At 40.2% G+C, this 16,043-nt stretch overlaps 1 protein-coding gene across 1 annotated transcript in view; it reads left to right on the forward strand.

The window, feature by feature from the left end:
• The window catches only part of LOC138683277 (BDNF/NT-3 growth factors receptor-like), a 217,751-nt gene that overhangs the window by 21,417 nt on the left and 180,291 nt on the right, over positions 1-16,043 (forward strand). Inside the window, exons 2-5 of the mRNA XM_069774874.1 lie at positions 467-541; positions 760-831; positions 8,479-8,547; positions 9,580-9,734. Of these exons, the coding sequence (XP_069630975.1) occupies positions 467-541; positions 760-831; positions 8,479-8,547; positions 9,580-9,734 (371 nt within the window). The remainder of the gene's footprint in view (positions 1-466; positions 542-759; positions 832-8,478; positions 8,548-9,579; positions 9,735-16,043) is intronic.

A 16,043-nucleotide genomic window follows, 5' to 3' on the forward strand; every position in this document is an offset into this window, starting at 1 on the left:
CTCACCATGGTCTTCACCACAGGCTGCAGGGGAATCTTTGCTCCGGCACCTGGAGCACCTCCTCCCCCTCCTTCTTCACTGACCTTGGTGTCTGCAGAGTTGTTTCTCTCACGTTTTTCTTGCTCCTCTCACCCAGCTGCTGTTGCACAGCAGTTTTTACTCTTTTTAAAATATGTTATCACAGAGGCGCTACCGCTGTCGCTGATTGGCTCAGCTTTGGCCAGCGGCAGGTCCATCTGGGAGCCGACTGGAACTGACTCTGTCTGACATGGGGGCAGCTTCCAGCAGCTTCTCACAGAAGCCACCCCTGCAGCCTCTCCTGCTACCAAAACCTTGCCACGTAAACCAAATGCAGTGCAATAGGTCAGCAACCACTGCCAGCTTTCAGACTTCATTGCTGACTTCTGATAAATCAAAGCCATGGAAGAAGCCACTTTCTTACTTTGCTTTTTGTCTTTTTCAACAGTTACATCGCAAACCAGCAGAAATTAGAAAGTATCAATGACAATGAAGTTGGATTTTATGTTGGACTTAAAAATCTGTGAGTATATGGGATAATTACATTTCTTTATTTCTCTTGCAGAAGCATTTACAGACCTCATGAGACAGTAGGGCTAACTTTTTGCATTATAGAAGACAGCTTTAGAGTTTGCAGTTCAGCCTAGTTGATATTTCATCCACATTCTTATTTTAAACATTATCATTATTCTTTCCATTGTATTTTAAATGAACTGTTCTAAGTTTTATATACCTTCACAGGACTGTGGTGGATTCAGGCTTAAGGTTTGTGTCCCATCAGGCATTTGTGAAAAACGTCAACCTACAATACATGTGAGTAAAGGACAGCTGCTGTCTTCTAAGTTAAAACTGTCCAAACCTTGTTAACTCCCTTCTCTCTCTTCCTGTTTCCTTAATATAAAATGTTTTAACTTCTAATGGCCTCCTGTCATTAATGGGCATGAAATAGGACATGTATGATAAGGAATTGGTAGATCATAAGAACATAATGTGGAATGGTAAAAAGACCCATCCAGCTCATCCTGTTTCTAACAGTGGTTGCTGGCTGTGTCTCTTTTAGTAAGTAGTGGAGCACAAAGGAGTGCATCTCTCTATTCAGTCATTTGGTGGTGAGAGTATGATGTCCACACTATATGCATCACACTCAGTGACATGGGTTTGACTTTGGACTAGCTCTAGTCTGATTCAGTGGGCTGAACATGTTTTAGCAGCTAGAAGTGCATTTGGTCCATGCATGGAGCACATCTTCTAATGTAGTTTGACTAGTTTACATGCCCAGAGACTCTACCATGCCTGCGAATTTAAGTCTTGTAAGTGAGGATGATCAGAAGATTCACTTCAGCTCAATTCTGAGCTGAACTGATGCACCCAAAGCAGAATATAAAAATGTGGTTATTTTCCCACCCAATTGCACTTTGCAGTTCATGAACTTCAAGAAAGAGAGTTGATGCCTGTGCAGCTTTTTGACTGTGTTTTTTCTAGATTACTTACAGTTTAGATTTAGCAAAGTACAAAGAAAAATGATCAGTTATAAAGAAAGATTTTGTGGGTTTTTTTAGTTTAAATACATATCCCTGAAATACTGGAGTGCCTTTCAGTGGGACAGACATAGAGTAATTCATTCCTGCTACTTATATGGAAAATTGTGGTTCCAGTCCTACAAAACACTGAGATCATGTGTGGGGCTCACTGTTTTAGCCAAGTATTCAAGTGTGTGTTTAAGTCCATCCATCTTTGTTAGATATATTTATCACTTAATTAAACCCTTGCTTTTATTAAAGTTCTAATGAGATCAAGAAGACGTAAGGCCAAGCCTCAGGCTTGTAAGATGCCTAAATGCTTTCTTGTAATATGGAAGAATTGTTGAATTGGGCTTAGGACTGATTGCTTTGTTAATAAAATGGACTCACTTTCTGCACCTGTGTTTTCCAAGGAATAGCAATTAGTTTGTGTAAAGAAGTGAGCATGAATATCTGAATTTGCCTACACAGTAATTGCTATCTTTAATATGGAACAAACACTGGAAGAGTATGAACCAGCTGGCCTATGAGGGTTACATATTACTTAATATAGTCCTTAATAAAGTAAATTGCTTTTACTATAATCAGTTGGCGAATAAGGGAAGTATCTTCCAGAATGAGTTTGTGTGTCTACCCGTGTGTCAATTTCCCAGTGAATTATGATTGTATAAGATGAAATTCCATAAAGTCAAGTGCATATGCACTGACTGTGGAAATGCACAATGAGAAATTATTGGCTAAGTGGCACAGTTGCAGAGAAATGTTTAGTAGCTATGTTGAAACAGAATCTCAGCATGATGCAGCAGAACAAAGCAAATTCAGTCTGTGATCAGAAGTAATTTTGTGTTAGACTTTTGCATCTTTTCCCCATTACCTTAGCCCCTGGGAAGGCATCTATCGGAATACTGTATACAGATTAGGACACCGAATCTACTCATCTAGAAAGATATTTGAGAAGAGCAACAGAGCTATACAGAGTTTGTAAAGAAAATAATTTCAGGATAGGCTGAGAAGGCTGTTTGTTCAATTTAGTAAAGGAAAGAGTGAAAAAGAATATACATCTTCAGATTTTTAAAAAGAAAGTGATTATGAAGAGGAGAACAATCAGTTTTCTCCATGACCATGAGGATAGGAAATAACGAGTTTAATTTGTAACAAGGAAGATAGATATTTGGAAAACCTTCCCAGCTGTCTGGGCAAGTAGACACTGCAAAAAATAACTGAGAGAGTTGGTGGGATCCTCTTCATAGTCTTTTTTGCCTGGTTCCTTAAGAAAAGGAGGTTCATGCAGTCAGAAAGTATCTTTGTCCCCAGTGGTTGATTCTAACCAAAACTGATATAGGTGAATAGGTTTTGTGAAAATTGGACATTGGGCAGAACACAGAGACCCTATTAGGGGTCCTGCTTAGGGGAAAAATATTATTGTGCACATATGTCCTGTTGGGCACTAGAGAATCCATGTGGACAAGATGTCTTTAAAATACTTCAGCTACAGGAAAAGCTTCAACTGGAGCACACAATAAAACATGGAATACATATCTGTTGGTATGCAGGCTTTATTAGAACTCTAGTTCATGAAACTGCTTGTTAGAAACAAATTAAGGTGACTGACATCTGTTACGTTGATGTACATGCAGTCCTGATTCAGAAGAACGTTATGAACTAGGAGCTCGTCCAGTCTGATACTATGGTTTCTTTGTTGGGGAATTAGTAATCTTAGCAGACACAGGATAAGCCCAGATAAGACTGAAAATATTAAGTGGCACCACCTTCTCTATATATATGTGACAAAGCAGTTAGTATGGAGACATTTTTTGCCTAGGCTGATCTATTATCCCTGCAAAAAATGCATTTGTTTGTTTCTGCTGGGAAGTCTTGCTGCATGTTAAAATGTTTCTGAAGACCCTGGTGAATCATTGCTTGTTGTCATCAGCAATAAAAATCCTGTTGACTGCACTGGGAATGAACTGCAGATGCTGTTGTGGTTGTGACAGTGAAAACTATTAAAAGCTAAAATCATTTTGCTTTGCCAGAGTGACTTCTGAGTACAGATCCTTGAGAAGTCTTACATTTTATTTTAAAACATCAGTTTGTTGTTATTTCATAAAGAAAACAGAAACTCCAGCCACTTTTCTGAAAACTGATGCAACTGTATGAGCTTTAATTTTGCTAGTGATACTATTATAGTTTTCTTTTTCTTACATGAGAAGTCTTTTAATGTAGTTAAGAAGCTTTATTACAAGAATATAGCATTTATTACATGAATCATATAAGAATATAGAATTATAAGGAACTTATTAACACATATTTCCTTAAGCCTTTTCTTTGTCATTACCTTCTTTTCTCAGCTAAACTTCTGTAGCCAAAATATCTTTCTAAAGTTATGTATGATGACAAGACTTGAGCAAAATATAAACAATAGAAGGATAAATGCTCCAATAGATACCACTTAAATGTAATTAATAGCCTTGGTCATCTAATTCTGCTATTCTCATTGACCTCAGACTCAAATTAGTCAACAGACACATTTAGCAAGCTATTAAACAGTCCTAGTTTAGTAGTGCTGTAATTTATAAAATCATCTACTGCTAAAAATAATTTTAATAGACCTGATTAATACACATGCATGGTATTCTGTCAATACCTTTAAATACAGAAATAAATTTCACAGCAAGTGTGTATTTCCTAAAACATTAAAAAATAGTTACTGTTATGTATTAGGCTGTGTATAATGGTATTGCTGAATCATAGATTCATATATGTTGTATACTTACAGCTCTAGGTATTAGAATGTGTTTATATCTCTAGGCTGATTTAGTTTAGGAAAAGAAGCTAAATGTAACTATTTGAGACCTAGCTGCAGATTTTCCCTCACATGTGCACAGGCAATACAGGGTTGGCTCCAGCTGTAGGCAGAGCAGGAGTCTGTAGAGGGAGTCCGAGCATAGCAAAATGGCCATGACCATTTCTTCAACTCTTCCCTCCCATTCTCCTTAGATCTGTTCCCTCCTCTTCCTTCTTGCCTCTCCTTGCCAGGAGCATTGTAGGCAGTATAGTGGCATAGTGACTGTTGTGGATTAACCCCAGTAGGCAGGTAAGCACCACACAGCCACTCACTCACTTCCCCACCACCACCCCCAGTGGGATGGGGGAAGAGGAAAGGAAAAGTAAAAGCACTTTATGGTCCAGATAAAAATAGTTTAATATGTGAAGGAGAAGCGGAAAAAAGATGGAAAACAAAACAAGTGATGCAAAGGCAATCACTCACCACTTCCCATGGACAGACTGATGCCCAGCCATTTCCCAAGCAAAAAATGGCTAAACTACTAAAACGCCTCCTCTCCGTTTTTATTGCTGAACATGATGTTATATGGCATGGAATATCTATCTCTTTGGTCAGTTCGGGTCATTTGCCTGACTCTGTCCTCTCCCAATCTCTTGCGCACCCCCAATCTATTCACTAGGGGGGCAGAGTAAAAAACAGAGAAGGTCTTGATGCTGTGCAAACACTGTTCAACAATAGCTAAAACATTAGTGTGTTATCAGCAGTGTTTTGGTCACAAATCTAAAACACAGCACCATACCAGCTGCTATGAAGAAAATTAACTCCATCCCAGCCAGACCCAGTACAGTGACATTGCAATATAAAGCTGCACCTGTGTTGCTAGCTATGTGAATATTTATGCAGCTGCTTAGGCCACTCTTGTGCTCCCTATGTTGCCACAGGTATTGCTTTTAGCTGTATTAGGTCTATCTACTTTAAAGTGGGTTTGATATTCATATGTAAAATACAGTCGTGCTTTTGACTGCATGCTGGTCTTATCCTTAGGTATAGCTCTAGAGCCAGAATCTGTACTCCACATCTCTTTTTTTTGTTTGTTTTAAAAAGAAAGGCTTTTGAAAGCCAAATGAATCATCTTTGGGCTGCTCACCACAATCTTTGTGTGTGTGCGCGCACGTGCACATGTCTGTAATTGAATTGGTGAACTAATTTATATTCTTTTTCCATGGAAGCGGATGAGTGGTCATTGCCTACTCTGTAATAAGTTGGTCCATGTTTTTTCACTTAACATGGATTAAAGAGACCATAGCAGGCATCTCTATAATCAATATAAAGTGCTCAGTTTATGAAAAATATATATAACAGTAAATTTACTGTCAAAGTATAGTTTAAGGTAATAAATCAATAACAGTGGTCTGAAAAATTTCTGTTGAATTACTTGCCAACTTGAAAAACCTTAAGGTGCTAAACTACATGGAGGAAAAGGCTGCAGTCATAAAGTACTAAATGTGTCTGTCAACCCATGACCAAGAACTTAGGAACAGGATTTTTTTGTTACTGTTTTTACTACTTCTTACTTCCTTTGTCTGGTATATAGCAAGCACAACCGGTAAAAATCTGAAAAGACAATTAAACCTATTGAGTTAGTTTTGGTTTTTCACAACTGAATTTGTTAAAATAATAATTCTTTATTCTTTTGATAATTTTGCTCGAATTAATAGTTCCAGTTCCTCACTGGCTCATGCAGTCATTTATACCTGCATGAAGTGTTCAGAAAGTAACATACTGATATTTGGACAGTAAATCTGGCTATGAATTTAAATCAAGTAAGGGCTATTCTTATGCCTAGGGGGTTGCAATAATTCTCCAAAAGCAATGAGTGGCCTGAAGCTAAATGACAACAAAATACAGTTACGGCAACACTGAACAGTCTGCTGTCCAGTAGAGCTCATTCTCTGAATGAGGCAGCTCAACTCCTCACAGAGAAATGAAGAATTAGATCACCATTAGTAAGTTAAGCAGGGAAGCATGTAACCAGCCAGAAGGAAATCCATAGGAAAAATGGGACTTCAGTCCTGCTTGTGAAGTAGTTAGGCTCTTATGTCCACTCCAGCTTACCAACAAAAAACCCTTTCCTGGAGTCAGTCTTTTTTTTTTTAAGATTTTCTTAAAAAATATATTTTTAAGATTTTATCTTCTTAAGAGAAAAAGAGAGAAATACCATCTCATAGGATGGGTGGAGCTCTTACATAAGATGTTTGAGGCCCATTTTCAGATCTGTATTGTGGTACTCTAGTATTTAGGAAGTGGGAGAGGGGTGATTTTCAAAGCCCCTTCTATTTGGCTTGGTCTGGAGTCAGAGCTTGAGCCTGGGCTTTCCCTTTTAGGGTGTCAGGGAAGATCACATGAAATGGAACAACTTCAGCTGGACAGAGATTTCCCTGAGGGACCCATCATTTGATGGTTAGGGAGTCCTCCTGGTATGGAAGAACAGGGTCCTCTGCTGTGCAGAAACCAAGATTTAAATCTCATCCTCCCATGACCTGGAATATGTTGCCTTTCACTAGACTAGTAAGTGGCATGGGTACCTATCTGCAGGTAGAACCCACTGTATATTTGGTTGTCTTTCAGGGAAGGTGGGATTTAGTCACTGTGCAGGTAAGAGAAGCAGGCACTTGCCTCATTTGGGAATACCATGGGGATATCTGTGTGCGCTGCTCAGCAGTGTCAGGACTGGATTGATTTTTTTTTGATGAGTGAGAATCATCTGTGGAGGGGTAAGATTTGACATGTTTTGTGTTGTCTCAGTGCTGGAGAGAAGAGCCCAATTTCATAGGAGGATTTAACTTCTTTCTTTCAACCTCCCAACCTATTGTTTGTAAATATTAGGAAAAACTTCATAGTTAGTTAACATATTGACTGGTTTTTACTTAACCACAACTTCTGTCCTACATGCAAATTGTACTTTAATTTTGACCATCAGGATCCACATGAGATGTTTCCACCAGCATCTACTGTAGGGCAGGTCAGTTGACCTGAGTAATGAAACAGTAGCTCACCCATTTTGTTCTCACACATTAGGACCAGTCAGCTTGCAAACGTCAGGCCATTGTTTGCTAGAAGGAATCAACAAAAGTATAGTAAATAAAATCTCTTAAAGATTCCATTCTAAATTTTTGTAAAAGATGTAACTTGTATCCCTGTAATTTCTCTGAAAATTATCTTGTACTCAGAGATCAAGGGCTGAAAGTAGGGGAAGTAAACACTGTGTTTTTTAGTCAGGGGCAGGGGGAAGAGGTTTAATCCCTGTTTTAAATGCTATGCAACTTAAAATATGGAGCCCCTATGGCACCTCTATAATACCACATAAAACTCATGGGGTATTTTGGCTCATAATGCTGATTTGCACTACACTACTGGCAGTTTTACAGTTTACTGCTCTCACTATCTTTAATTTGTGGACTGATAAGACTATAGAAAACCAGCATTATTTTGGTTTGGAGAAAGCATTTTTGTAAACCTGGGAAGGGGAGCATTTCTGATTCAGATGAGCATTTCTTTGCTCTGCATAATGGGAGAGGACCTTTCACTTAATTACCACTGGAAACTGTAAATGCTTAATTGACATAAAAAAGCCCAATATAGGCATTTTACATTTTTGCTTTTGATCTTTCCTGTGGGTGCATATTGCACATGTAATTTGAACATAATAAAAGTCTCTGATGTGGATGTGTGCTAGTATGTGAGTACAGAGTTTGGTGCAGTATCAAAGAAAGGGATACAACCATTTCACTTATGAATAAATTAAGCATATAATTAACACCTGGACTTTATATAATACTTGTGAAACACAATTAAATCTTCTTTTCTGTAATGAACACAAGTGCTTTAAGTGAAAATATTGACCCCCTGTTGAGTATGATTTTAAAGAATGTATTTAACTTCAGACACAGGTTGGGTTCAAATCTTTGAAACCCATCAAACTGTAAAAAGAGACTGGGCACTGTTCCTTTCCCACTGAAGTTAAAGGAATAAAAGCTTTTTAGAGCTGGTTTGGGCTCTTCTTTTTTTTTTTTTTTTTTTTTGAGAGACACAAACCGTACTGGGAGTGTAAGAAGCAGCAGCCCTAATTAATACAATTTTTCTGTTTTCCCATAGCAATTTATCCAGAAACAAGCTCTCAAGTTTGTCCAAGAAGTCTTTTCGCCATCTGGGTTTGACTGACCTGTAAGTTGTCATTTTTTAAAATAAAGTCCGTGTCTTCCTTATGCTGGGGGCCCCAGAGCTGAACACAGTACTCCAGGTAGGGTCTCACGAGAGCAGAGTAGAGGGGGCAGAATCACCTCCCTTGACCTGCTGGCCACACTTCTTTTGATGCAGCCCAGGATATGGTTGGCTTTCTGGGCTGTGAGTGCACATTGCTGGCTCATATTCAGTTTTTCATCCACCAGTACCCCCAAGTACTTCTCCGCAGGGCTGTCTTCTCTTCTCCAGGCTGAGCAACCCCAACTCTCTCAGCCTGTTTTCATAGGAGAGGTGCTCCAGCCCTCTGATCATCTTCGTGGCCCTCCTCTGGACTCGCTCCAACAGGTTCATGTTTGATTTGCTAATCAGTGTTTTAAATCTCATACAGCATACTGTATAGCTAGATTATACTATACATTTCTGTTTCAGGGCCATTTTTTCAGTTAGTGTTTCTTCATGATGTTACTTAGGGCTTTTATTATGAGATTTTTCCAGAGTGATATACATGATGAATCTTTAAGGTTGTGTAAAATCCTTTTTTATGATTAGACTTAGAATTTGCCTATAATACGTGACTGTTTGGCTCTATAAAGAATTTATCCACTTAACAGCAATAAACCTTTTCTGGAGTGGTCTTTCTGAGATAGCTGAGCAGAGTCTATCATACAAGAGAAGAATTTCTGATGTGTTTAGCTACCATGAAATAAAATGGATCTTAGTGGAAAGCCCAATTGTCCAGACACTCCTGATTTACACCAGTGAATTGGAGATTGGAATTGAGACCCCTGTGTGATCTCTCTGATCTGTGGCAGGATGGATTCTTAGTTGTTGCAGACAGGGCCTCATTTTCTACAAAGAAACCATATCTACTTACAATTTGCACTACATTGAGGTCTTTGATCCATACCTTTTTAAAGTAGAGTTCAACTTTTAGTTTTACCCATATGAGTGCTTTGAAACTTTTTTCTATATGCATGATATTTTCTTAAGAAATCATTTGATTTTTTGCTGTAGGATATTGCTGGACAATCCATTCAAGTGTTCCTGTGAAATTATGTGGATCAAGAAATTTCAGGAGACCAAGTTCTACAGAGAAACTCGGGATTTATATTGCATAGATGACAACACCAAGAGGACAGCCTTGCTGGATATGAAGGTCCCAAACTGCGGTAATACTCTTAACATAAAGTTCTTACTAAAATATTGTGAGAAAGGAAAAATAAATATGCTTTTTGACAAGATACTTATCAAGATGACAACAGTGCTGATAAAGGAAAAGGTTTTGGGAGGAAATATTAACCACTCACCAGTCTTTCATGCCACATGGAATAATTTTGGGAGCTTCACATAAAGCCTTATTTTTCCTTGAACCTTTAAAAACATACTGTTATTCAAGTGCAGGAAAACAGAACATCAATTACAGACAACACACAAGAATTATAAAAAATGCATGTGCCTTTATTGAAAAAAATAGTAGTGCTTCCAAGCTGAACAGACACAAGATTTTGCTTCCTTGAAATTTTTTTCAGATATCTGAGGTTAATGAAATCTTTATTTTCCTTCAAAAATACAAACTCTACTGCTAAGACTACAGGAAGGAAATTCAGAAAAAATGTGCCTACTGAAAAAGTTAACAAATAGCTGGTTTTCACACAGATAAAACTCTTTGCATAGGCTATGCAAAAGAGACATTACAAGCTTAGGTTTGTAGCATTTTGCAGGATATTATTTTCAGTTACCTTATATGTATTTGGAAATGGTGGAAAAATGGTGTAACAATAAGGTCATCCCCTTTGTTTTTTGTACGCAACTTTGATTCCTGTATATAGTCCTGGGACAGCTGGTGGAAGATTTCACCTGATAGTTGAAGAGATCCTCTTCCTCTGTGGATGGGGGAAGAGCTCAGGTGTTTCTGATGTGATGTGAAGTCTATTGAACTCTGGAGTTTTCTTAGTGGGATGGGGTGCTGGGGTGCTCAGCAGCAGGCAGATAAGAAAAGAGCAGGGTTTCCTCTTGGAGGACTGATTTGGATTGGGAAAGCTGTAAGCGAAGGTGAATGTCAGGAGGAACAAACAAATTCTACCTTTCTTCCTTCCATCATTGCCTACTGAGCGCCCTTCTCTCCGCTGGCTATACGGAGGGTGCAACACTCTCTGATTGCAGTCACCGTTGGGTTAGAGCCATGGTGGGGACCTGCTGCAGACCCAATGTGTGCTGCATTTAATGACACTAATGCATAACTTGTTTTGGTGGTCTTAGGTACTGCAGGGTCTGATTTACCTGAAATGGGAGATGATACTGAGTTGAGCTAAATTGACCTGACTGGCTGCTCCGGCTGGATGGACTAGAAGGTATATTCATCTGCCAGGTGTTGAAAGGTCTCCTGGTGGATTGAAATCAGTTGCCACAAAATGGGAGTGACAGCACATCCTCTTTTAAGGTCCTTGTCTAGCATGTCTAGAAACTACTAGGTAACTAGGATTTTCCTTTGAAAATTCTCAGTGTTAAAATCCCAGAATTAAATGTGTGAGACATTATTTTTCTCTTGAATTCTTTAGAATCTTCAGCCCCAGGAGACTTGTTTCTGACGTCTTGATGCTATGTAGATGCATGTGTGTACACATGTGCACATCCTGTGGACATATCTTGATTAAAATACTTGGCATGAGAAGGGAAGGTGGCACTTCAAACTAGAGGGAGAAGAGGAGAAAAGGTGCCCTTGACTGTGAGAATATATGACATTCAGACTGAAGTATCAGTATGTGGAATTTTGCATATGAGGAATGTGCCTTTTGCTGAAGAACTGTGTGAATGTTAGCACATACCTGCAAATTATTCCCACATTTGGTTTAATGTTAATTACAGGATCCAAATATAACTAGACTTTACATACTCTGTGTTTCTCTCTCTTCCCCCCCCCCCCCTTTCTGGTGAGTTTTTCCCCTTAATTTACCTTTTCTGGTATGAACCAATGTAGGACATAGCTTTTTAATTAGGAGAGGTAGATGGCAACACAGCCATTTCCTAGAGACAGAATAGGACGTCCTTGGTTGTGAGGGACTGAAAGAGTTAATGTCTCAAACATTGTGGTGGGGCAAGTTCTGCTTAACCACGAACTCTGCATAACAACAAACCCTGCCTAACAACGAACCCTGCCTAGCAAGGAACCCCAAGTGAAAAGAAGCCGATTAGCACTGATCAGCAACAGGACTGGGAGGGCTGTTCTGATATGCTGAGCAGGGCAGCTCACCATGTAGGGAAGGAGAAGTTACTCCCCAAACGACCCCCAAGCCCAAAGGCTCACAAACCGCTCATGACACCTAATTAGCCTAATGAGTTCGAGTGACCACCTGAAGGAGGGGGCAAGGATGATAAAAGGACACAAACTGAAGCCCCACGAGTGCAAGCCCACTGGAACTGGACCCCTCAGCTGACTGAACCAACACTGGACCCAGGACTGGTGAAATCTTTCTCTTCTCTCTCTGTCTTGTTTCTCTCTTTCCTTTTCTGTAATCCCTACACCTCATCCCTTTAGACATAAACCATTGACCAAGTCTGGGACTAGGAGTGGATCCAGCCGCACCTAGGCTCCTCTCTGAGAAGGAATCTAGAAAGCAAGGGGGTCCACTCTGAACCTCATGACTCAACGGGAGGGCTTCTCCTTATTGTCTTCCCTGAACTGATCCCCAAATAAGCAAGGTCTGTAGTATACATTTGGTGATGTAGGGTTAGCACATTACACAGTTTACTGACGTAGTTTCATGCCAATTCTTGTGGTGAGTGAATAAAAGTTGAGTTTTGTGAGTTAAAGGATCCCTGGTGTCATTTCACCTTAATCCTGACCTGGGAATCAGCAAACCTGAGTCATCGTCCTGAGAAATTGGGACGTGACATTGGTGAAGATAAATGACAATTTTCATGAACATGGCTTGTGTTCTGGAAGATATTGAAAAGATCTGATGCATGGCTGTTGCTTTCAGCATTTCTGTACATATTTTTCTTTGTTTAAAAGCACAAGACAGTTTCCAGAAAAAACAATGATGTAGTTGGTTTATTTAATTTCTAGCACAGTCCAAGAGGCTATTAAGTATAACTGAACTAGAGGAAGAAGCCCCTTTTAGCTCCTTTGGTTGTCAGGAGAAGTTTTAGGCATGCAGGCCTTTGTAAATTTTGTTAATGAAACATTTTCTAATTTTCTCTACTGATTAAATGGTTCATCCCATGGCTGGTTTCTTGATTATTTTTTTTTTTTTAATTTAATTTATTTTTTTTTAGGAGCTAAGTAAACATACTTTTTTTTTCTTGCAGATGTTAATTACTTCATAATGTAGTAAGTAACCTGTACAGTATGTGGTAAAAGTCTTGATAATAGGATGCCTCACTAATAAATCTCTTCCTATGAAGTTGGAAGAGAACACTGTGGTTTCTTGGTCATAAGGCTCTGCTTTGTAGATAATTCATGTGAAAATTAGGAAGGTAATTTAATTACTGTTTATATGGTACAAATCATAGAATCATAGAATGGTTTGGGTCGGAAGGGACCTTTAAAGATCATCCAGTTCCAACCCCCCTGCCATGGGCAGGGACATCTTCCACTAGACCAGGTTGCTTAAAGCCCTATCCAACCAAACCTTGAACACTTCCAATGATAGGGCATCCACAACTTGTCTAGGTGTTGTGGTTTAACCCCAGCTAGCAACTAAACACCATGCAGCTGCTTGCTCACTTCCTCCTGCCCAGTGGGATGGAGGAAACAATCGGGGGAAAAAAAAAAGTAAAACTCATGGGTTGAGATAAGAACAGTTTAACGGGACAGAAAGGAAGAAAATAATTGTCCTGGTTTCAGCTGGGATAGAGTTAATTGTCTTCCTAGTAGCTGGTACAGTGCTATGTTTTTGAGCTAGGTATGAATAGAATGTTGATAACATGGATGTTTTCAGTTGTTGCTAAGTAGTGTTTTTACTAAGTCAAGGATTTTTCATCTTCTCATGCCCAGCCAGCAAGAAGGCTGGAGGGACACAAGAAGTTGGGAGGGGACACAGCCAGGGCAGCTGACCCAAAGTGGCCAACAGGGTATTCCATACCATGTGATGTCCCATCTAGTATAGAAACTGGGGGGAGTGGGGGCGGGGGATCACCGCTCAGGGACTAATGGGGCGTTGATCGGCGGGTGGTGAGCAATTGCCCTGCACATCATTTGTACATTCCAATCCTTTTATTACTACTGTTGTCATTTTATTAGTGTTATCATTATCATTATTAGTTTCTTCTTTTCTGTTCTATTAAACCGTTCTTATCTCAACCTACGAGTTTTACTTCTTTTCCAAATTTTCTCCCCCATCCCACTGGGTGTGGGGGGAGTGAGTGAGCGGCTGCGTGGTGCTTAGTTGCTGACTTGGGTTAAACCATGACAATGATAATAATAACAATAATAAAATGACAATAATAATAAAAGGATTGGAATATACAAAACAAGTGATGCGCAGTGCAATTGCTCACCACTCGATGACCAATGCCCAGTTAGTTCCTGAGCAGCCACCCTCCCTGGCCAACTCCCCCCAGTTTCTATACTAGGCATGATGTCACATGGTATGGAATGTCCCTTTGGCCAGTTTGTGTCAGCTGCCCTGGCTGTGTTCCCTCCCAACTTCTTGTGCCCCTCCAGCCTTCTTGCTGGCTGGACATGAGAAGCTGAAAAATCCTTGACTTAGTCTAAACACTACTTAGCAACAACTGAAAACATCAGTGTGTTATCGACATTCTTCTCATACTAAATTCAAAACAGAACACTATACCAGCTACTAGAAAGAAAATTAACTGTATCCCAGCCAAAATCAGGACACTGGGCAACCTGTTCCAGCGTCTCACCACCCTCATTGTAAAAAATTTCTTCCTTATGTCCAGTGTAAACCTACCCTCTTTCAGTTTAAAACTCATTGCCCCTTGTCCTGTTGCTATAGGCCCTGGTAAAAAGTCTCTCTCTGTCTTTATTATAAGTCCCCTTTAAGTATGGAAAAGCTGCAGTAAGGTTTCTCCAGGCTGACCAACCCCAACTCTCTCAGCCTTTCCTTATGGGAGAGGTGTTCCATCCCTTTGATCATTTTTGTGGCCCTCCTCTGGACTCGCTCCAACAGGTCCATGTCTTTCCTGTACTGGGGACCCCAGGGCTGGATGCAGTGCTCCAGGTGGGGTCTCACAAGAGCAGAGTAGGGGGGCAGAATCATCTCCCTTAGCCTGCTGGCCACACTTCTATGTGGCCCAGAATACAATTGACTTTCTGGGCTGCGAGCACACATTGCCAGCTCATGTACAATTTTTCATCCAGCAGTACTCCCAAGTCCTTCTCTACAGGGCTGCTCTCAATCTATTCATCCCCCAGTCTGTACTGATATTGGGGATTGCCCCAGCCCAGGTGCAGGACCTTGCACTTGGCATTGTTAAACTTCATGAGGTTCAGGTGGGCTCACTCCTCAAGCCTGTCAAGGTCCCTTTGGATGGCATCCCTTCCTTGAAGCGAATCAGCTGCACCACTCAGCTTGGTGTCATCCACAAACTTGCTGAGGGTACACTCAATCCCACTGTTTATGTTATTGGTAAAGATTAAATAGTATTCATCCCAGTACAGACCCTTCAGGGACAGCACTCGTTACTGGTTTCCACATGGACATTAAACCATTGATTGTAACTGTTTGGATGTGTCCATCTGGCCAATTCCTTATCCATCTAACAGTTCATCTATCAAAGCCATATCTCTCCAATTTAGCAGCAAGAATGTTGTGGGGGGACTGTATCAAAGACCTTACAGAAGTCCAGACAGATGACATCTGTAGCTCTTCCCTTGTCCACTGATGCAGTCCCTCCATCGTAGAAAGCCACTGGATTAGTCAGGCATGATTTGCCCTTGGTGAAGCCCTGTTGGCTGTCTCTAATCACCTCCCTGTCTTCCATATGTTTTGACTTATCTTCCAGGAGGGTCTGTTCCATGATTTTACCAGGAACGGAGGTGAGGCTGACTGGTTGGTATTTCCCAGGGTCCTCCTTTTTAAAAATGGGTGGGATATTTCCCTTTTCTCCAGTCACTGGGGACTTTGCCTGACTGCCATGACTTTTCAAATATGATGGAGAGTGGCTTAGCAACTACATTAGCCAATTCTCTCAGGGATGCATGTCATTGGTTCCCATGGTATGTTCAGGTTCCTCAGGTGGTCTCAAACCTGATCTTCTCTTATAATGGGAGGGACTTCATTCCCCCAGCATCTGCCTTGAGGTTCAGAGACTTGAGAGATGTGGGAAGAGAGTTTACCAATGAAAACTGAGGCAAAAAAATTGTTGAGTACCTCAGCCTTCTCCAATGTCAGTTGTTACTAGTTCTCCTGTATTATGTACCACCCCCCCTGTAAATTTTCTTTAATGTTCCTTTTCTGTCCAACATACCTGTAGAGGCTATTCTTATTATTCTTCATAATTTATCTCCAACT

The sequence above is a fragment of the Haliaeetus albicilla genome, chromosome W (assembly GCF_947461875.1).
Source record: "Haliaeetus albicilla chromosome W, bHalAlb1.1, whole genome shotgun sequence".
NCBI classification, from domain to species: Eukaryota; Metazoa; Chordata; class Aves; order Accipitriformes; family Accipitridae; genus Haliaeetus; species Haliaeetus albicilla.